This window comes from Parambassis ranga, chromosome 4 (assembly GCF_900634625.1).
Source record: "Parambassis ranga chromosome 4, fParRan2.1, whole genome shotgun sequence".
NCBI classification, from domain to species: Eukaryota; Metazoa; Chordata; class Actinopteri; family Ambassidae; genus Parambassis; species Parambassis ranga.
Genome location: NC_041025.1, coordinates 18,792,266 through 18,812,887, shown reverse-complemented (window position 1 = coordinate 18,812,887; position 20,622 = coordinate 18,792,266). Strand labels below are relative to the sequence as shown.

The window sequence follows — 20,622 nt, the reverse complement described above, 5'->3', positions numbered from 1 at the left end:
CGGCGGTCATCAACGTCCCGGAACCTCCCACCGAGCCTCAAAACGGCTCTTCAGAAACAAACGGGTGACGTCACGGAGGCTCTGTCCATAGTTTTTACTGTCAATGTTGTCAACCTGTGAGAGCTATAAATAAAGCTGCAGTAACAGACTGTCAAAAATATGTCTTAATAACAATGGTTGTGAATGCTTTTTTGCTACGATTAAAATATAACTATTATCTTTTTGTGTGTTTGTGTTGCCATTTAGATATCGGAGAATTTTTTCTTTGATCTAAACTCTGAGCAGACAAAAGCAATGTTGCGTCCGCACATTCAAACAGCAGCAATCTCCACACTGGCACGCTCCGCCATATTCTCCATCACCTACCCCTCCCAGGATGTCTTCCTTGTCATCAAGGTAAAACCATTCTACCATATTTTTTTCTGTTGTTCTACAACAAGATCTTGGTGAATATCAGATGATTTCCCCTGTTTATGCCTTCAGACTTGTACTTAATCCTAATATTTTGCCATAAAAAGAATACAGATTTCATCCTTAAAGCCCTTTTTTCTTGTGAAAGAGACCAAAAAAAACAATAAACCATAAGTTAGCATGGCTGAACAGATTATGTAGTCTCTGTACTGTTAACATACTTTGAAAAGGAACACAATAGGAGGACTTTATAAAAACTGCAAGCTTAGCACCTTTGCAGTCGCAGACAGTTATATTAATCTAATTTAATACAGCCTCTTTTTCAAGTGATTTATCCAAGAGAGCAGTTTAATTAGTACTTGAAAAAATATTTGCCTGTCAGTCTTTGACCTGTTGGATCACCTCATTGCTGTTAATGAAAGATGTGTGTGCTTTGTGAACAGCTGGAAAAGGTACTGCAGCAAGGAGACATTGGAGAGTGTGCCGAGCCATATATGGTGTTCAAAGAGTCAGATGCTGCCAAGGTATGATCAGTGTGAATTCATCATGCCGCCACATAAAGGTTTTTTCTTTGAAAGACTTAAATAATACAGATGTTAAAAGATATGTTGTATACCTCCTTAGCTGCATGTTCAGATTCAAAGACATCATTTTTTTCTTCTTTTTTTTAAGTATTTATTTAGTGAATGAGTCAAGATAAAGCATTTCCCCCTCTTAATAATTAAAGCTATAACTAACCTATTATCTTATTGTTACAGAATAAGGAAAAGCTAGAAAAGCTTCGCAGCCAGTCAGAGCAGTTTTGCCAGCGCCTGGGCCGCTACCGAATGCCCTTTGCGTGGACCGCCATCCATCTGATGAACATTGTTAACAGTGCTGGCAGTCTCGAGAGAGATACAGAGCTGGAGATGAGCCTCTCAGGTCTGACCTTCTCTTTTAACATGAGCTTTTCTATTGCAACGTAAACCATGCATGTGTGTTTGATTGTGTAAAGAAAAAACCTTGGTGAATGTTCCTATACGCATACCGGTCTGAGGACAGAGACCATGGTAGATCCAGTCACGCATGAGGCTCATGGGCATTGTCAGTACATTTCAACACATTTGAGTCTTTATCTGAAAAAAACATTCCAATGACAAATAGTAAAAAAAAAAATAAACGGAGAGCAAAACATCAAAACAAATTGTTCAGCCATATTGATTTTTGGGTGTGTTATTCTGAGTTTGACCCTTAGTGTTTGCCCAACCTTTGACCTCACAAAGTTATCTTTGATGCTAACTGTGGCGGCTTCCTTGTTGCTAGGCAGATTAGAAGGTCATATTGACATCAGGAAGTTGCATATTCCATTTCATGATAGAAAGAATAAAAGAAACATAAGTGTAATTTCTCTTTGTCTTTATGCAGAGAGGAAAGGTTCATGGTCAGAACGGAGGAACTCCAGCATTATGGGAAGGCGTTCCTTGGAGAGAACCACCAGTGGAGATGAATCATGTAGTCTGACAGGGTTTAGACCTGCAACTCTAACCATCACCAACTTTTTCAAACAGGTCTGTACATCTCCAGCTGTGGAGAAACATTCGTCTAATTTCTATGGTTTCTATATGATGATTTTTCTATATATGTTACATTTTTAAGGAGGGAGACAGACTCAGTGATGAGGATCTGTATAAGTTCCTAGCTGATATGAGAAGGCCCTCTTCAGTCCTTAGGAGACTCAGACCCATCACAGGTATAAGAGTGAACATCATTTAATTTTTACCCATTAGGAAGGGAGAGGGAAACTTAAACTTAATATTTCACTGTGATGTTTTTTTGTGTCTGTCCATCACAGCCCAGTTGAAGTTGGACATTTCCCCAGCTCCAGAGAACCCCCACTATTGCTTGACTCCAGACCTCCTGCAGGTTAAACCATATCCAGACAGCAGGGTACGCCCCACCAGGGAGATTCTGGAGTTTCCTGCCAGGGATGTCTATGTGCCGAACACCACATACAGGTACAGAGCTGTGTTGTGAATAATGAACTTCTCTCTATTTGTCAATTTAGATGGGTAGTACCAGTATATTTAGTTTTGTTCCAAGTAAATAGTATTTTATTTTACTCTGTTGTGCTGCCAGACGTTAAAGCAAACCCAAAATATTATGTTTTAGAGGCAATTCTTTCTTATTTGCCTGTGTGTGGCGGCTAGGGCTTTGTACAATGACAAATCATACTGTGATTTGTTAATGTTTAGCTCATGTTTGACAGTGTATACAGGTCATTTCTGCCAGTACTGGCAGACAGAATCTGTTTACCTTGTGGAAAATAGTTCACCTGAACTATCTATTTTTGTCAAGGTCGCGTGTTGAGGTACATATTGCCACGCGTAGCAGCTGATGGGGCCTCACTGCCTCAGGCCTTGTTTGTCTGCAAGTAACCACGTGTCTTCCAATCTCAGATTGACTAATGAAAGGCGTGACTGGTCTGTGACAGACAGCCTGCAGAACCGGGTTAAATGGTTTTGCTTGTTTGAATAGTTATGTAGGTATCCTTGGTCTTTGAAAATGTGATTATAGTCGGCACATTCAGCAATACCGCCTCATGTTTTTGTGTTGGTATTTTCATAATTTCCTTTTATGTGTAATTTAGTTCAGTGCTAAGCCATAAAACATGTAGTTATGTTATTGTATCGTTATTTGGACAGACAGATTTATTTTCTTCTTATAAATATGGTTTGTTTGCAACTTGTCATGATGGGATTATAGGAGACATATTTACAGTACACTTAGTTATGTTGTAATAATAGATGAGAGTCAATATGACTCAATAACATAGAATACACAGAAATGATGGGTTTTTTTAACAGTACCAGCATAAATCATATATTAGCATGAACATGGCTTAAATACTTTACAGAATAAAAAAAATAGAATAGACAAAGAGAAAAAAAACTCATTAATGTGCTGCCAAATATTTCCAATAATTTGCATTAAATTTGACAGCTGATATCACATCCACTTAGTCAATATTCTGTTAAATCGGTGATAAGGCAGTGTAAATTAGGAAACAAATTATAATACCATCATCAGCCGATTGGTACAATTTTTAGATGTCTTCGTGTGTTTCTCTTGAACCTTGACTTATATAATTTGCATGCTATATGTATATGCTTGTAGCTCCTGGGAACATACAATACAGTTTCACATCACAAATGCAAAATACATATCAGAACCCTTCAGCTGACATTAACACTGTCAATTTCATTTTAACTTCACCTAAAACATGGTTAAGCAAGCTCCACTTAGAATAATAATCCTATCATAGTGTTCTATCCTGCTGCAGCACTGTGACATTTTGCAGCCAGCACTGAATTGGGTTGCTGTGATGTGGATCAATATGTCTGTTTAGCAAGTGATTGCAGATGTTGCATAATGCCAGTTCTACTGTCCTTGCTGGATCAGACCCAGAGGGTTAACAACCTACATGTCATGACTGCATCGCTGCAACAGTTCAGCATTTTTGGCCTGCTGTTTGATGGTCTGCACTGGCCTCTGACAAAATGCAGTGCGGAAGCAATCAGCTTAATGTTGCTGATGAACCAAGAATTTGCTGTCACAAACAAATGTAAAGCTAAATCACTTTGTGTGTTACTTCCTGGTTCAACGTTTACAAGTGTGCGTGAAAATGGCAGTAGTAGCTGTGAGCTGTGGGATTCAATTGGAGCTATCAGCATCTGTGGCTTGTCTTATGGTGATTTTGGTCATCTTGAGGGAATACGAGGACCCTGTGCCAGGCTTCCAGTGAAGGCCCTTCCTTCTCATAGATCGTCCCTTTCCCCTCAGCCACAAGTATCTTCCATTAAGATTGGTTTCACCACAGGAACTGAGCCACCAACCACCTGCCAAAGGGTTAGGAAACATAAGTTTTATAAACAAATTTATCTTAGTGAAAGACAACACAATGTCTGCAGTGCGGCTCATTATTTTGTTCACTGCTGTGGTGGGGATACAGGTCACCACTGTGCCTGTGCTGAATCAGCTTGTAAAACTCTGTACCTGAGTAATTGCGAGCACAGTTGGAGTTTCGGTTGTTGTCGTTATTCCTGTCTTTTGTGGAGAATCTCATGCCGGTGCTGTTGGCCATGGCATCAGGCAGGTCACCTGAGAGGTGGCTGATGTGAAGGGTGTAGTCTTTGGAGGGACCTTCCAGTGAGAAGCGATACTCGGCCCAGTGCTTTTCCTCCCTCCAGTCCTCCAGATCAACACGGAAGATGTAAACACCCTGCTGGGTCAAGCTGTGGATCTTTTTCAGCCCCAGCCAGAAGTCCTCTGCATAAAACATATCTAAGTTTTTATTTTGTTATTTTATTTAAAAGACATGTGTTACTACTCCAACCCCAAAGGGCCTCTTGGAGCAACTAGCTCCAAAAGTCGAATCTTTTAAAGATTGCACCTGTGAATGGCTGCCTTTTAACATACCAAGTGCAGCTTGGAAAGCTGCCAAACTGGCTGTGTGCTCAGACAATACAGGAAGTCACTTTGTCAGTTCTGGGCTTATATTTAGCAATTACTGTTTCCTGTACCTTTGAGCACAGGAAGTACTTATAAAAGGTAGTTGTGCATATAAACGCAGCTGTTCTCACATGATTAACCTGTTAATCAGTTGCCCGAGGACAAAACTGCATTTATTGGATACAAAGTTGAAAGCACAAAGTTTACTCACTTTCCAAATCTCCAAAGCCTTTTTCATATTTCTCCCATGTCTGATCAAAATCCACTGAACCATCAACTCTGCGCTGGATGACAGTTGAACCCCCATCTACAAAAGAAATGAGGAATGCATTTTCAATTAATTATCTGTTGTCCCAACTGCACAAAAATGTTCAGGATCAGAATAATGTGTATAAACTAACGTGCTATCGTCTGACTTAATAACTCGTTCCTGTTGCTATCTAGCTTAAAAATATTTTGTTTTTTTTTATCAACGTGTACAAATTCCAGTACCTACAATGTGCCTGTGGGAAACAGAAAAGGGTATTTTTTCATATGCTCGCACAGAGTTCTTACCCACCTGAACCCATTTCACAGTAGACATTAAACGGCTCTGATCGGTTTGGTTTGATGACGTAGATTCCACTGTTTGCCTCTCCTTTGTTAAACACTCCGCTGCAGTCCACTGGGAGGTCTGAAACACAAAACAGAAAAATAAAAATGACTACATTGCTTTTAAATATTTATTTTTCGGTTGTCACATTTTGACAAAACAGATTTTAAATGATCACCATTTGTATCCAGGCCGGTTGAGTTTCCTGTCAGGTATTCAAACATGTCAGCAGCAGTTTGATCTGAATCCATTGTCTTATCAACTGTGTCTTGGAAACTGTCATAGCTGAGCTGCAAAAGAGTATAACAGAATTATGAATGTTATATGTAGATAAAGCAAATACACATGTGTTTGGCCTTTAAAGACAAAATGAACTCTACACCTACCTTTTCTTCAAGGTTCTTAATCTTGTTTTTTTGGTGGTCAAGTTGGTCATGCTGCTCCTTTACAGCTTTCAGTAGACTGGTGATTGTTTTATCTTGAGCTTCAATCACCTCCTAAATAGTGCAGTGATGATTTAAGCATTATTTTTCATTTTTACAACATTATTTTATTCAAGCCATGCAAACTGAGCTGATTTCAGGGCCATATGAAAATAAATGCCTCCACACAGAATGATCAAATACTTAAGTGACGTGTTAGTTTAAAAGTCATCCAAGTTTGTTAAACTTATTCAGTACATTTAAATCAATTTAAGGCAAAACTTTTGGAACAGTAATACTTTTCAGTTCATTCGTTAATTCTTCTCAGCCAGGAGTTACAGCCTCTGTAGCCTCTCACCTTGAGTGCAGTGATTTCACTGAGCTGGTCAGCTGGCACCATGCTCTGTGACAGTCCCTTCAGCTTCTCCTCAAGGCTCCCCACTTTGCTCTGCAGCTGTGCACGCTCCTGCAGGATGCCGTTGATCTTAGAGTTGATTTCCAGCGACAAGTTCCTGATCTCCTCATTGTTTGCCTTCAAAAAATTGGTGGTCTTCTTGAGCTCCTCCTCTTCCTCTTTAATCTCTGATGTGACCACTGAGAGCTGGTAAAAAGAGTGGTCGAAAATGTTAAGCTTTTGAAAGATGTCGTTGATTTGGGCCTTGGTTTTGTGCACAAACTCCCGTAAACTCTGGCCCAGCTGGAGGAGGCCGTTTGCTAACAGACGAACGTCGTCCAGCATGGCAAAGCGAGACTTGGCCTCGGTTGGGCTCGGTGCTGTGGTTAAGGCCTGTGTAGGCATGGTGGGATACTCATGTCTACCTGAGGTATCCAGACACACAGCTGCAGTAAAACTGGCTAGCACCAGCAACAGGCAGGATAACTTCATATTGTTTTTCCTTTCCAATCCTGGATTGTTGAATATTTTAAGGAGCTGCTCTTGCTTTCTTCCACTTTGTGCTCTGTGCAACACTCTGCTTGCCTATAAGCTAGATTTCGTTGCTGGTAAAATGATGTGAGAGCAGCAGGCAGCTCTGTGTTATATACTGCCCCTCTCAGTGGAGGAGGAGGAGGGGGGGGATTAGCTGATCATTAAACCCTACTATGTTTTTAGCTTTGCACCCCACCTCCTCCCAAATCCCTCTCAACCCCTCCCTCTCCCGAGCAAACAAATCACAGCAGTGAACAAATGACATATACACCCCCCACTTCTCTACTAACAATTTAACCCCAATCCTCTCCACATACCACACCCTTCCCAAGCCTGCTCTCCATCTGTGGTGCAGCACTTTAGCTGATCAGCAGAAAACCAACAATGGCCATAGCTGTTCTTTTGATGGATCGTCTGTCTGATCAATCTCAAACCCTATAACCCTGCACACACGCACTGCTCTGATTGATAATGCTGTGTGTAATTATTGCTCCTGAGCTTGATTTAGCTTCCTGCTGAATCAGCCTAGCTCCAGCCTCTCTCTCTCTCTCTCTCTCTCTCTCTCGTCTCTATGTCTCTCTTCTTCTTATGTTTGCTGTAGGGAGGGGAGTGGGCCTGTCATATCTGCCAGAGTCAAGTTGAGTGATGTTTGAGAGTTTGTGTACTCATCATCCTGGTTTTATTGCTCAGTCTTGTCATCTTTTTGGTTTGTCATGCCTCCTGTTATATTTTTTTTTTAATGACACCAGACATGACATGGGAAATATATAGATTACTGATAAGTTTATGGCTTTTAAAGGATCATTCCTGTGCACTAAGTTTTGTCGTAAAAACAGTCTTTATGGGAAACTCTTACTAAGTTGTTTCACACAGACTTGCAGTGTAGGTGAAATATGCTCACCTCCAGCCACAGAGGGGGAGGAACTAATCAGTGAAATGACTTGGTGTAGTATTTTAATTGGTATATAAATATTATAGGCCTTGTTTTTGGCGTTTACACTGCACAGTTCTGCATTTCTAGAATAAGGCCATACAACTTTATGCCTGTGCTGCTTCACATTGTTTCTTGTCTATAAAGATATTTATGTATTTTCTCCAGTTTTTGCCATTCATTGTTTCTTTTCTGAACCTTACAGCTATATTTTTATATAACAAAGCAAACCAGTCACTTTGAATGCCACGGGGAATGTTGTGACATCATTACAAAAGTATCCATGTTGTTAGACATAGAAGAATTTACTAGAATATTTTGTTTAATGTTTTTGCATCCATGCCATGGTGCGTCTGAAAATTCCACATAATCTTAATGAGCGCTCTAGTAATTTGTGGTTCTGAGGATACCTCAGAAGCAATGTTACTTTTTTAGACAGAGCAGAAAGAAAGGGTGCTATGGAAAGTAAGAATTGCCAGGAATTTGCTGTATCAGCATAAAGCCAGCAATAGTATGCACTAGCCTTTATTGCAGCAGTGGTTAGCACTGTGGCTTCACAGTGAGAGGCTTGAGTTTGAACCGAACCCACCCTGCTGGAGCCCTTCTCTGTTGCGCTGACATGGCATTACAGAAACGGCCACGAGTTCCTTTTGCAGCATGTTAAATTAAGTTATATCCTTTGCTGTGTTTGTGATTAATCAAAACTGTGCTAGTATTGTCCAATTTAGTGAGCTAACTAGCTGCAACTTGCTCACTTTGTCAAGGCAAAATCTGATGACAAAAGGGATGAACATTTGACTGGTATTTTTTTTTTTTTTTGCATCGTTCTTATGTGTAGGATCTGTTGGAAACTTTTTTTTTGTGGTACTCCTTCTTGAAATGCTCTTATTTCGGCCTTTTGTTAAGAGGAATACTCCTCCTGTAAATTAGTCTGTGATGTCTATAATCTGCCATCTGCAAGTGTAATTGAGGGGTGTGTAAAGTTTAACTTCACGTATGTACTGATTAAGATGATGAGATGACTGACTGAAAGTTCAACAGCCCACTTCAGTGCAGCCAGTGTGATTGGACATGCTGGATGGAGGTTAACAGGAGAAGGGACGAACTGAAATTATTAGGATCAGACCCAGATTCCCACGCTTTGATTTGTGGTTTCAGCTGTGGTCTCTATGGGGCCATCCCCCATAGAACTGATGACGTCACTGCGGTTTGTCAGCTGATACCAGGTTACTTTATGCTTCCTATTCAGGAGCCTCCTCCCACTTCCCAGCAGCAGTTTAGTAACCAGCCTTTTTGGCAGTGTAGTACCATTACTTTTGCTGGCCATGTGTTTGCAGCCTTATTATTTTTAACTCGAGCATAGTGAGCCAAGGGCTGCCGTACTGTTTATGACAGGAGAAAGTTTGTTGATATGCAATAAATTGTTTTAATATATTTTTAACCTGTTACATGACTACAACTCTGATAGTTCAAAGGTTTGTCATATTTATACTAAACTGCATAGAACTTCTACCAGAATTGTTTAGCCACATGTTCAGTTCACAATAACTCACAGTATAGGCAGTGGTATAAGCACAGTTATCTTTTTGACCGGTGGTACCCATCTTCAGGTATAGTGAGTCATACATTCCTCAGTCTTGTTCTGAATCAAGGTTTCACTTTTAAAGAATACTGACAGGCCAAGCCTCCTGTATTAACCAATCAGGATAAGGTTTACCAACCATGCTGGCCTTGCCCCTTTGGTTTTTGGAATGTGATGTAACTAAGGTTGGTAACTGGGTCAAACACTTTCAAAGTTGATAGTTGTCTAGAATTGTATTAACTCTGTGAGTCTCTGTGTTTGTATATGTGAGATAAAATGTGGTCCTATCTTTGAAAACTGTTTTTGTCAGATTGACAACCAAGTAAGGGTCAGTGATGAGGCTTTGTAGAGTGTGTGAGGATGGGTGTAACATGTAGGTAGGTGTCTTTGCACACAAAAGCATCTCCAGCCTATCAAGTAAATCTTGCTGCTGTATAATATGAGATATTAAACCTGTCTATTTGTTTACTATCTTCCTTCTACAAAATGACAATCAAATTGCTGCCTGGGGTATTTTAATGAATCTGAACCGATTTTAAGTTCAGTGATTGTATTAATTTCATAAATCCCTCACTTTAAAAGCAATTTTTGCTTCAAAGTCTCTGCTGTGTAGGTTTTGTTGTGCCTCTGTGCTGCAGTGTGGAAAAAATGCCTGATCTTCATTGTTTTCTCTTTCTTTTCTCAGGAATCTCCTGTACGTGAACCCTCAGAGTCTTAACTTTGCCAACCGTCAAGGCTCCGCCCGCAACATCACGGTGAAAGTACAATTTATGAATGGGGAGGATCCAAACAATGCAATGCCGGTATGCCATTACTTTATGAACACCTTATCCTGCCACCCTGTAAATGCAATGTCTTAGCCAGGTTACAGTTAGTCGGACATAGATGTTACTGTCATATTACTCTTTTTCAGGTAATATTTGGGAAGTCAAGTTGTGCAGATTTCTCAAAAGAAGCCTACACTGCAGTTGTGTACCATAACAGGTAAGCGTGTTTGTTTTTTTCAATGAGGACCATTGTGGTAGCTATATACAAAAGCATTGCCCCTTATCCTACCTTTAATGCCACTATTTTGGGAATAAGTTGAGTCAAGCTTTTAAATTGTGCCTAGTGCTTCTCCTTTAGGATTTTTCCGGTTCTTGTCCAGAACCAAAATGTGTGTTCCCATGAGAAGAGGGCCCTTCTGTGACCCCTTTTATGCAGTTTTGGTTATTTCTGTCTTGAAGGCAATCCTAGTGGATTTGTTTATTGGCCTGCTGTAGTTGTGGGTTGTCTGTTTCTGGGATCTGATCTGCAGAGAGAGTTTTCTCCTGTGGGACGTTAAAGAATTCAGCTCAAGTAAATTATAATGTGTTATATAATTCCTCTATTTAGAATACTTAACTACTCTGAACAAATATTCTCAAGTCAACACAAAGGTTGACTCAGGACACCGGATACTGCCTTAATCCTCATTCACAAATATGTACTGTATTTTTATTAGATATGATGACCCCAGAGCGGGGAGATGACAGAGAATAGCACACTCACTGTGGGTCGTTTGGGTTCTATAGCCTGCTCACAGTGGCAGATCCATAATCGGCGTGGATATAATTAGAGCAGCCAGTTGTGTGAACTGAGGGCCAGATGCCAGGCAGAACCGTATGACTTAACATGTAGCTTGGAAACAAATCCATACTGGGTAGGATGCCTGTCCTAATGAATATGTTCAATTGTTTCTGCAGATCTCCTGATTTTCATGATGAGGTCAAGATCAAGCTCCCTGCCTCTCTGTCAGACCACCATCACATCCTCTTCACATTTTACCATGTCAGCTGCCAGCAGAAGCAGAACACACCACTGGAGACACCTGTGGGATACACGGTAGGTAAAACTATTATAATGCATGGGCTTGTCATGTGACCCCCTTGTCAATACTGCGTTTATGACAAATAAACCTCTTTTATTCTTTAAATGGGTAAAAATGTGACTTGAATGCGCCACAGACAAACATTTAAATATATTGAAAGAATAATTAATGATGTGTGTGAATGTGAATCTGTTTCTTCTTCTAGTGGATCCCAATGTTACAGAATGGGCGTCTGCGAACGGGGCACTTCTGTCTGCCAGTGTCTCTGGAAAAGCCTCCACAATCCTACTCTGTTCTCTCCCCAGATGTAAGACACATTAAAAAAAAAAAAAACAAAGACTGAAAACTGAGAGTCATTTACTGAGAGTCAAAACAGGGAGTTACAGCATTTGTCTGACTATACACTCATTAATGTTTCATGCATGGAGTGGATTTGTGTGCTACAGACACTTTTGGGGATAATAAATATTTTAAAACACAGGGAAACTTACTAAATGTTAGGTGAGGTGGATAATGAACACATATATTTTTCTATGGCCCTTCTCTTCGCCAGTGCAGCCCAGATTTACTCTGACTTCGCTGTATTACAGGTTCCTCTCCCGGGAATGAAGTGGGTGGATAACCATCGAGGGGTATTCAACGTGGAAGTTGTAGCTGTTTCAACCATCCACACACAGGTAATTGCTCTCTTTCCTACTACCCATTAGCTGCAAGTGTTTTGTCATAGCCTCTTATCTAATTTCAAGTTCAACAGCTTTTTTTGTAATATTGATTGCCATAGAATTATTTACATAGACAACACTTTGGTAATAATTTGAAATTTCAATTAAAGTTAAAACAGCCATGCAGTGCTCTCACAGGCCATAATTCCTCCCAGGCACCAGTTCATTAGTAGGTGAATCGTTCCTCTCCAGTAATTTACTGAGGTCTACTCCATCTCTGTGTCAGCTGTGGTGTAGAGGTCTTGACTGTGGTCCCACGGAGCCAAACTGGGACTAATGTGCTCATAAATCACTGCTCCTGGCACAGATTAGACCCACTGAATCCTCCTGTGTTCTTGTAGTAATGTTCGTTTTGCAGTTTTTACTGAGTGAGCCAACTTGCCTGCTTTAAGACAGGTAGTAGATCCAAGCACACTTTTGTTTGTCGAGTGCCCCCTTCCCACTTCTTCTGGCTCCCTTCCTATTTATATTCCCTTTTCTGCATTGGTTTACCAACAAATCTTCCACCTCTCTCTTTCTCCCTCCCTCTGCCCTTCCAGGACCAGTACCTGGATAAGTTCTTCGCATTGGTACATGCTCTGGATGAGCACATGTTCCCAGTCAGGATAGGAGACATGCGCATCATGGAGAACAATCTCGAAGCTGAGCTCAAGTCCAGCATTGCTGCACTCAACTCTTCCCAGCTGGAACCAGTTGTTAGATTCCTTCACCTACTACTGGACAAGTTGGTGCTGCTTGTTGTGCGGCCACCGGTCATTGCCGGACAGATAGGTATGATACTAGATTAAAATTGAGGGGTATCACAAAATGACTTAGAAGCAAATATGTTAAGTCTTGCTAAGTACCAAATGCACCACCTAAAGGTCTCCATATGAGTTTCTGTGACCTCTGCAATTCAAAGTTCATAGTTTAATGCATCCATTTACTTTTACAGTGCCCAGTGTGTTCTGCACTGTAACACTATCATTAATACTCGTGTGTGTGTGTGTGTGTGTGTTTAGTGAATCTAGGCCAAGCATGTTTTGAAGTCATGGCAGCCATAGTGAACCGGCTTCACAAGTACCTGGACACCAGCCAGGACATGCATGGCCGAAACAGCCTGCTGTCCTCATACATCCACTACGTCTTCCGCTTACCCAGCACCGACCCCAACTCACCTTCACCAGGTAAGGTTCTTAATGCAGTTAATGTCCTTGTGTTTTTCTCGATTCTGTTTCTGTTTTCTACTTTTAATTTTATCAAACCCCCATCTCAACCTTATTCGGTCTTGACTGGGTTGACCAAACCTGCCTGCAATTTTTCATCTTCAATTTCTTTTTATGTTTTGCTTTTTTTTTTTTCCTTCCACATCCATTTTGTGTTCTGCCTGCAACACAGACCCCAACTCATCCTTATCAGGTAGATATGGTCCAGTATTGTACATATGAGTGTGTGCAGTAGTATCCCCAGAGTATTTGACATTTGGTAGATTGTATAAACTACTTTTCTTAGCTTGCAGGAACACCACCATATGATTAGGGTGCATCCCAGTTGACCAGTTTTTCTTTCCTTTTTGTTTTCCTCAGGCCCCGGAGGGTTGGGTGGTTCGGTTCACTATGCCACCATGGCTCGCTCAGCCGTTCGGCCAGCCAGTCTCAATCTCAACCGCTCCCGTAGCCTTAGCAACAGCAACCCTGACATCTCTGGTACGCCCACTTCTCCTGACGATGAGGTTCGCTCCATCATTGGCAGCAAGGTAAGGTCGTCAAACACTTACACAAGCCTTTTATTTCTATAATTGATATTGATGTTTTTTGGGCTTTTGCAGCCCTGAGCACACTTTAGCTTGTTCACACGTGGATGTTTGATATTGTAGTTAATTATTTATTATGGTATAATCTAGTAGCACTTATTGACTTGCAATGTGTAGTAGACCGGCTAATGTAAGGTAGTTAGGTACAGAATCCATCTTCCTTAACCCACACAAGGCCTCCAAGTGAACAGTGACCCATGGAGACCTTTTTTATCAACATGTAAACTGTATAGCTAATGCTTACACATGAGCTTGGACATCTTATCTCTAACCGCTGTAACAGCAACCTGTCACACACAGTCACACAGGTGCATGTACAAACAATGGTCCATGTGTGCAGGTTGTGAAAAGCACACATTGCCCTTAGTTTACTGTCTAATTAGTAAAGCAGGTGCTGTCGATAAGATACAATAGGATATTGTCATGTATCTTTTTAAAGGCATTAACAGCTGTTTCAGTCTTTATCAGCTTTCTTTGTTCGTTTTGATTTCATTTTATCTGTTCTCATGTATTTCATCTTGTATAATTTGTGATTCCCCACTTAAAACATTTTTTATTTAACCCAAAAAGTACATGAGCAGTGAGTGAATGATGTATCTTTCTAATGGTCTTTGTGTACTGTGTAATTATGATATGATGAATGCAGCCCTTTTTGGTGAATGTTCCCTTTGCTGCTAATACTAAACTAAACCTTTTTTCTCCTGTCTCTCTGGGAGAGGATGTTAGATAGAAAGAGAAAGGGAGACAGAGAACCTTTGTGATTTGGTCCTCCGTGGTGATGATTTGCATTTTTATTAATTCAGCTAACCTTTTTGGGCTCTTGGCATCTTCCAACAGTCCTGACCTTTGAACCTCTTTAACTTGTCATTATTCCTTCCCTCCTCCTCCTTTCCCCGTGCTGCTCGCTTGTTCCCTTGCTTCCTGCCTGCCTTGTGTCCTATGACCTTGGCCCCCCCTAGGGCTTAGACCGCTCCAACTCGTGGGTGCACACCATGGGCTGTAAGAGTGCCCCCTGGGGATCCAGCCCTGGGTCCGCGCCAGAAACCATGCAGGTGGTTTATGAATGCCCCCGTCCTCCACTTACGCCTCACTACAAAAACAACCTTATTCACATTTAGGGATACTGGAATATTTTGAGTTTTGGTTTGTTTGTGTGCTTTGCTGGATAGATAGAAAGATTATTGTTGGAATATGAAATTGTTTTATATATATTTAGATACTTCTACCATTATAAGGCACAATTTTTGGCTAAGTGTCTGTTTTGAGAGGTTTCTTAACCAGAGAATGTGGCCAGCCTAAGACATAAAAGACCAAAACTTCAGAATATTACAGTATTCTGTTAAACCTTTAATCACAACCCTCCCATGAGCCCACACATGGGAGTCACAGCCGCCTCCATGACCCTCCTGCTGTGAGACATAGTTGTCATCCCTCTTAGCTTACCAAAGCTAACACTGCTCTTTTTCTCATTACTTGCATGAAAAAGTAGTCAGACATCCAGATATTGCAATGCCAGTGATGAACTGAGACCTCATTTCATGTAAGGAGGCAGCAATTTCTTAGACATTTTCTGACCTCCCCTTCCTTCCATGTCAGATTCACCCTCTATTTTTAGGTTTGCAGTGGACACCTATGGCTAAACCTAAAACAGAGAAATGATTTTTCTGTGTGTATACATTTCACAGAGGATTGTTGGGGTGATAGAGAAAAAGAGTAGTGTTACAAATCATCCCCATGCAGTAGAGTAGACAACATTTAGAATTTCATTTCCTCCTGTCTGCACTTCCTTCACTCACAGCTAGTTTATCTGTATGACTTCTTGCTAACCCTACATAACATTCATTTTGTCACTGGAGCATGGCATATCTGTGAGAATGAATGAGTATTTACATAATATATGTAAGGTCTTGTCTGTCTGCTTCACTTTTGATCTTCATTTGATGTTATGTCCTTTGTCATGTTTTTTTGTCACCACATTTTTTAGCTTAAATAATGTACATATCAGATATTGTCATAGAATCAAACCTAGATTACGGCAGTTAACGGACATAGTTTGTACATTATCAGCATTTAACCTGTGACAGAACGTTAGTTTAGTTTTTGTTAGTAATAACAGCTTTGCTAATATAGAATAGTTTTGCCATTTTATGTCTTCTAAGTGTATTGTGTTCACCTGTTGAGATGCAGCATGGTGCATAATTGAACAGTCCCTGTACAATCAGGAAAAAAATATCAAACTTGTGTCATACATGACAGTCCTTTATGCAGCCATTTTGCATCTCTACCTTGAAGCACCTAGTTTTAGATTAGGGGTACAATACTTTTTAAGTGTTGTGGCCCTGTCCTCTGTCTGATTGTTTTTGTGTCTCCATGTATGAAAAGTGTGTGTGACTGATCACAGAAATGTGTATAGTGTGCATGTGAGTGTGGGGTGGCATGTGTGTGTGATGAAGCACACACATCTGCCCATGTGTCGAGTTAAAAAAAGGTGCAACCCCACGCTCCCGTTGCTCCCCCACTAACCTTGCTGTCACCGTTCCATTCATCCCACTCATAGGCCATGGAGCGCTGTGGCAATCGCATGTCTTCGCACACTGAGAGCGCCAGTTTCTTGCAAACTTTAACAGGACGGTTGCCCACAAAAAAGGTAGAGCCACTTGCACTTTGGGAGGAGGCAACCCCAACCACCTCTTTTTCGCCTCTTCACCTGTCTTGTCTGTGGATGTGTGCCTCTGGATATGGTTGATGTCGTGTTTGGTTGTTGTGATGTCTTGTTGGATGCTGTATGTCGCTGCTCTGCCTCTTCTGGATTTGTCAACAAATATTTTTTTTTTCATGTGACATGAATTGAATGTTGGTTGTAGTCTGGCTAACAGCGAGCTGTGTCCATGTTCTGAGAAGTCTTCATTCATTTTACACCTTTAACTCGGACAGTACACTACTGTTCAATCAGTTAAGTGCTATGATGCCACAGAAGATATTGCACCAATAAGCGGACAGTTAATGTAACTTTCAGAAACTGTTCTCAGTCCATCCTCAGAAGGTCAGGTTTAATTTAGTTGTTTGTGAGACATGACACGATTGACAGACAATGTCGGCAGCACTGAAGTCATATACATCTAAATTTAGTTATCGGTCAGGTCATGCACCTTTCTTATCTCCATTATGTCAACAAGATTAAGGAAGACTTTCCAGACTCTGGACAAGAGTCAGTGTGTTAGCCAGACCAACTAAAACTAAATCAGAATAGGTAAATTCTATCTATTAGCAATATTTTTGGTGAAATTAAAAACAGTAATTCTTTTATGTTGTCCAAAAAAAAGATATTTTGGTTTCCCTTCTAATTGAAAAAGCGAACATTTCAAATAAATAAAAACTTAAAATAGTATTAGCAGAAGGTTACAAAAACATTGTAGTTTGCATGGTGTTGCACACATTAAGAAGATTTTTTTTCTTATTTCGAATCTATTTTAAATATTTCCGAGTTAGAAACCTGTATCTGTAACCTCACTTTGTCGTTAATGAAGTTCATTTTCAGAGTTGGAGACGAAGGAGCTTTACTGGACTGCGTTACTGTCTCGTTTATAGAATGCACAGGTTGATTGAGAAGTTTTTGGCCTAAGGTTAAAGGAGAGGAGTTATACAGCTCATTTGTGTGCAGTTGAATAATTATGCAGAAAGTTTAAAGTCAGCAGTCTTTTGGGGTATTTCTGTTTTTGGGATAAATTAATACTTAAACCCAGCCAAGTCTATGAAAATGAAAAACCTTTGTGCAGTAATCACTGTCAGTCTCAAGGGCTCAAAGCCATGGAGGACCATAAGAACATTACAGTAACGGAAGGAGATGGTGTGCTTTCATACGCCATCGTGAACAAACTGGCTGCAGAGTTTTGTATTTTCTCAGACAGTGCTGAGAAATTTTTACTTAGTTACTTAAAACTCGCCTCCTTCTACCTGAGACCACTGACTTATCAGTCAGACTTCACAGTACAGAGGTTTTAAAGTAAGATCCCATGAAAAAAATAAATTAAATAAATCTCTAGCCACTTAAGCCACTGCTTATTTCATGTCATAACCTCCATAAATAAATACATTTTATAATCCTGTCTACAACATGTAGACTGTGTACTTTTAGTGAAAAAGATTTTTCTGGTGCCTCACATTATCTCTCTCTGGCTCCATTGCTTTCTGTCTCCCTCTCCTCCTGTGTCCTTCCCTCTCCACCTGTCGGATCTCTGTGCATTTTGAATTTCTGTCTCAGCTCTTCCATGAGGAGTTGGCTCTCCAGTGGGTGGTGAGCAGTGGGAGCGTCCGGGAAGGCGCCTTGCAGCAGGCCTGGTTTTTCTTTGAGCTCATGGTAGGAAACAAAATGTTGACATAAGAAAACATATGTTCTGTGAAGCACACGACGCTAGCTTAAACGCTCCAATCGCAGGTGAAGAGCATCATCCACCACCTTTATTTCACCGAACGCTTGGAGTCACCCAGGAAGAACCGCTTCCCTGAACGCTTCATGGATGACATCACAGCTCTGGTCAGCACCATCGCTGGTGACATTGTGTCTCGTTTCCAGAAGGTAAATCATTATCTCAGACAAGGGTTGAAGGATTTCAGTAGTACATAAGACATTTCCTAATTATCGCTGTTGTGAAATCAGTAGTATATAAATTAAAAGAAGAATGATTTAATGCATCTTGATATTATAATATGGTGCAGTAAGCTGAGATTTATGATTTTTTTTGTTATCACTGTTCAGGATCTGGAGCTGGTGGAGAGGCTAAACACAAGTCTGGCCTTCTTTCTCAATGACTTGCTGTCAGTCATGGACCGAGGGTTTGTCTTTACCCTAATTAGGGCGTACTGGAAACAGGTATAGCTTTGTGTTTTGTTTTTCTTTTGTGATGTATTGGATTTTAGATTATGTTAAGATTTATAGTGATTTCCAGCTTCTCTTACAGAGAATGTGTGCTTCACCACATTTTCATTTGAAGATGCATTTCAAAATGTGTGTTGCCTTTCTCTAGGTGTCCACCAAGCTCTACACTCTGCAGAACCCAACCTTGGAGTCCTTGAGGCTTGATTTTTTAAGAATTGTTTCCAGCCACGAACACTACGTCACCCTCAATTTGCCCTGCAGTCTGCTGACCCCGCCTGCATCGCCTTCACCCTCTGTGTCCTCAGCAACTTCGCAGGTCAGACAAGGAGATGGAGTCAGAGTGTACATTGTCTTGTCACAGTCATCTCTGGTGTTTACCATAAAGGGACCTGAATATCCTTCTATTCCCCAACAGAGCTCTGGGTTCTCCACACATGTTCAGGACCAGAAGATAGCCAACATGTTTGAGCTGTCTGTCCCCTTCAGAGAACAACATTATCTGGCTGGACTAGTGCTGTCTGAGCTGTCAGTAATACTGGACCCAGACAATGAAGGGTAGGTGTGAATATTCAATACAATGTGAATTAGTGTTAAAATAACATGTGTTAAAGTTTTTCTTACTTTTACTGTTTGACTGTAGGATGTTTGGTCTACATAAGAAAGTGGTGAGTGTCGTCCACAACCTACTGTCAAGCCACGATTCTGACCCACGTTATGCCGACCCTGAAGTCAAGGCCCGCGTCGCCATGCTCTACCTGCCTCTCATTGGCATTGTCATGGAAACGCTGCCACAGCTCCACGACTTTACAGGTACAGAAGATGCCAAATCATATAAGTTATGTCATTTTATTCAACTCATTAATTCTTGATACAAAATCTGGCCTTTCTGTCTGTTTTTTTTTGCTGTTCTGCTCTGATTTCTCGTAACTCAAACAAAATTAGGAGCTGATTTGTGTAACAGCGGCACAGAAGAACATTTTGGCAGACTTTCTCCTCCTGCTTAATGTGGCAAAATGCCAAATGCCTTTTCAAACAAATCCATCTGTGGGGTTATATTTTGACCTTTACTAACATTTCCCCTGGAACCTAAAAGTTCACCTGCAAAGGATGTTGACCCCTAACATAATGTACCGACTAACTGCTCACCGATTGAATTTGGCCTCATAGCACTCAACTTAATGTTTGTATGTAAAAGCACCCTACAGTTATTATAGGTTTTTAAATCCACTACATGCTCCTGTTATTTCCAGCTCTTAGGCATCACTAAGAAATACATTTAGTTCTTCACTTTTCTTTGTCCTGTAGTGTTCCAATTCCAGTAACCTTGTCATTTCTTTTTTTTTTCTTTCTTTTTGTACTAATAGAGTCCCATAACCAGTGGGGCCGGCCCGGCGGTCCCCAGGGGGCGGCGGTGGGCGGCAGCGGCGAAGAGGCAGAGGCAGAGGGCAACAGCCTGATCAGTCAGACTGTTGCCATGGCAATTGCAGGCACTTCCACAGCATCACCAATGTCCCGGCCAAGCAGCTTCTTGCTCAACTCGCAGGTAATTTCCTGTTCAAGAGGACATAGCAATGGATGTGAGGCAGACTTGCAGATTAGAGAGTTTTCCACATTGATTCCTCTTGATTCATCTCTCCAGGCGAGTCGCCAGCACGGAAGCTTTTCAGCCGAGTCGAGTCGCAGCCTCCTGATCTGTCTGCTGTGGGTGCTGAAGAACGCAGATGAGATGGTGTTACAGAAGTGGTTCACAGACCTGTCAGTGTCCCAGCTCAACCGCCTACTGGATCTCCTCTACCTCTGTGTCTCCTGCTTTGAGTACAAGGTAACAATATCAGCTCTCTTCTGTGCTCGAAATATTTGATTATTCTCACATACTGAATGTGAATATTTAAACTTCTTTTAGAGAATGATTACTGGCATACTGTGCTCATCAGTCTCTGTAAATAATATGCTTTGGTTCCTGTGGAGATAAAACGGCTGCTTCCTACAGTCATCATTTCTCTTCTGTTACTTACTGCTTTGCCATGTG

The 20,622-nt window shown here is 41.0% G+C and overlaps 2 protein-coding genes across 21 annotated transcripts in view; one reads left to right on the top strand and one right to left on the bottom strand.

The window, feature by feature from the left end:
- Window positions 1-20,622, top strand: part of dock7 (dedicator of cytokinesis 7) — a 36,176-nt gene that overhangs the window by 6,062 nt on the left and 9,492 nt on the right. For 8 of the 20 annotated variants that reach the window (XM_028404749.1, XM_028404747.1, XM_028404744.1 and 5 more), the window contains exons 9-32: window positions 247-396; window positions 855-935; window positions 1,170-1,332; window positions 1,816-1,958; window positions 2,047-2,140; window positions 2,243-2,405; window positions 10,040-10,157; window positions 10,268-10,338; window positions 11,079-11,217; window positions 11,409-11,510; window positions 11,794-11,880; window positions 12,465-12,696; window positions 12,927-13,091; window positions 13,303-13,323; window positions 13,491-13,660; window positions 16,275-16,364; window positions 17,979-18,074; window positions 18,153-18,293; window positions 18,474-18,587; window positions 18,742-18,909; window positions 19,009-19,148; window positions 19,234-19,403; window positions 19,958-20,136; window positions 20,233-20,415. In XM_028404749.1, the coding sequence (XP_028260550.1) occupies window positions 247-396; window positions 855-935; window positions 1,170-1,332; window positions 1,816-1,958; window positions 2,047-2,140; window positions 2,243-2,405; window positions 10,040-10,157; window positions 10,268-10,338; window positions 11,079-11,217; window positions 11,409-11,510; window positions 11,794-11,880; window positions 12,465-12,696; window positions 12,927-13,091; window positions 13,303-13,323; window positions 13,491-13,660; window positions 16,275-16,364; window positions 17,979-18,074; window positions 18,153-18,293; window positions 18,474-18,587; window positions 18,742-18,909; window positions 19,009-19,148; window positions 19,234-19,403; window positions 19,958-20,136; window positions 20,233-20,415 (3,180 nt within the window). Of the gene's footprint in view, window positions 1-246; window positions 397-854; window positions 936-1,169; window positions 1,333-1,815; window positions 1,959-2,046; window positions 2,141-2,242; window positions 2,406-10,039; window positions 10,158-10,267; window positions 10,339-11,078; window positions 11,218-11,408; window positions 11,511-11,793; window positions 11,881-12,464; window positions 12,697-12,926; window positions 13,092-13,302; window positions 13,324-13,490; window positions 13,661-14,676; window positions 14,770-16,274; window positions 16,365-17,978; window positions 18,075-18,152; window positions 18,294-18,473; window positions 18,588-18,741; window positions 18,910-19,008; window positions 19,149-19,233; window positions 19,404-19,957; window positions 20,137-20,232; window positions 20,416-20,622 lie in introns of all 20 variants that reach the window. The other 12 variants (XM_028404743.1, XM_028404752.1, XM_028404750.1 and 9 more) reach the window with 5 other exon arrangements.
- angptl3 (angiopoietin-like 3) lies at window positions 3,163-6,908 on the bottom strand. The gene is made up of 7 exons (XM_028404764.1): window positions 6,272-6,908; window positions 5,878-5,988; window positions 5,670-5,781; window positions 5,459-5,572; window positions 5,111-5,206; window positions 4,444-4,716; window positions 3,163-4,286 (listed from the first exon to the last, which is right to left on the bottom strand). Exons 1-7 carry the CDS (start codon window positions 6,797-6,799, stop codon window positions 4,102-4,104), a joined length of 1,419 nt encoding a protein of 472 aa, XP_028260565.1. The 5' UTR covers window positions 6,800-6,908; the 3' UTR covers window positions 3,163-4,101.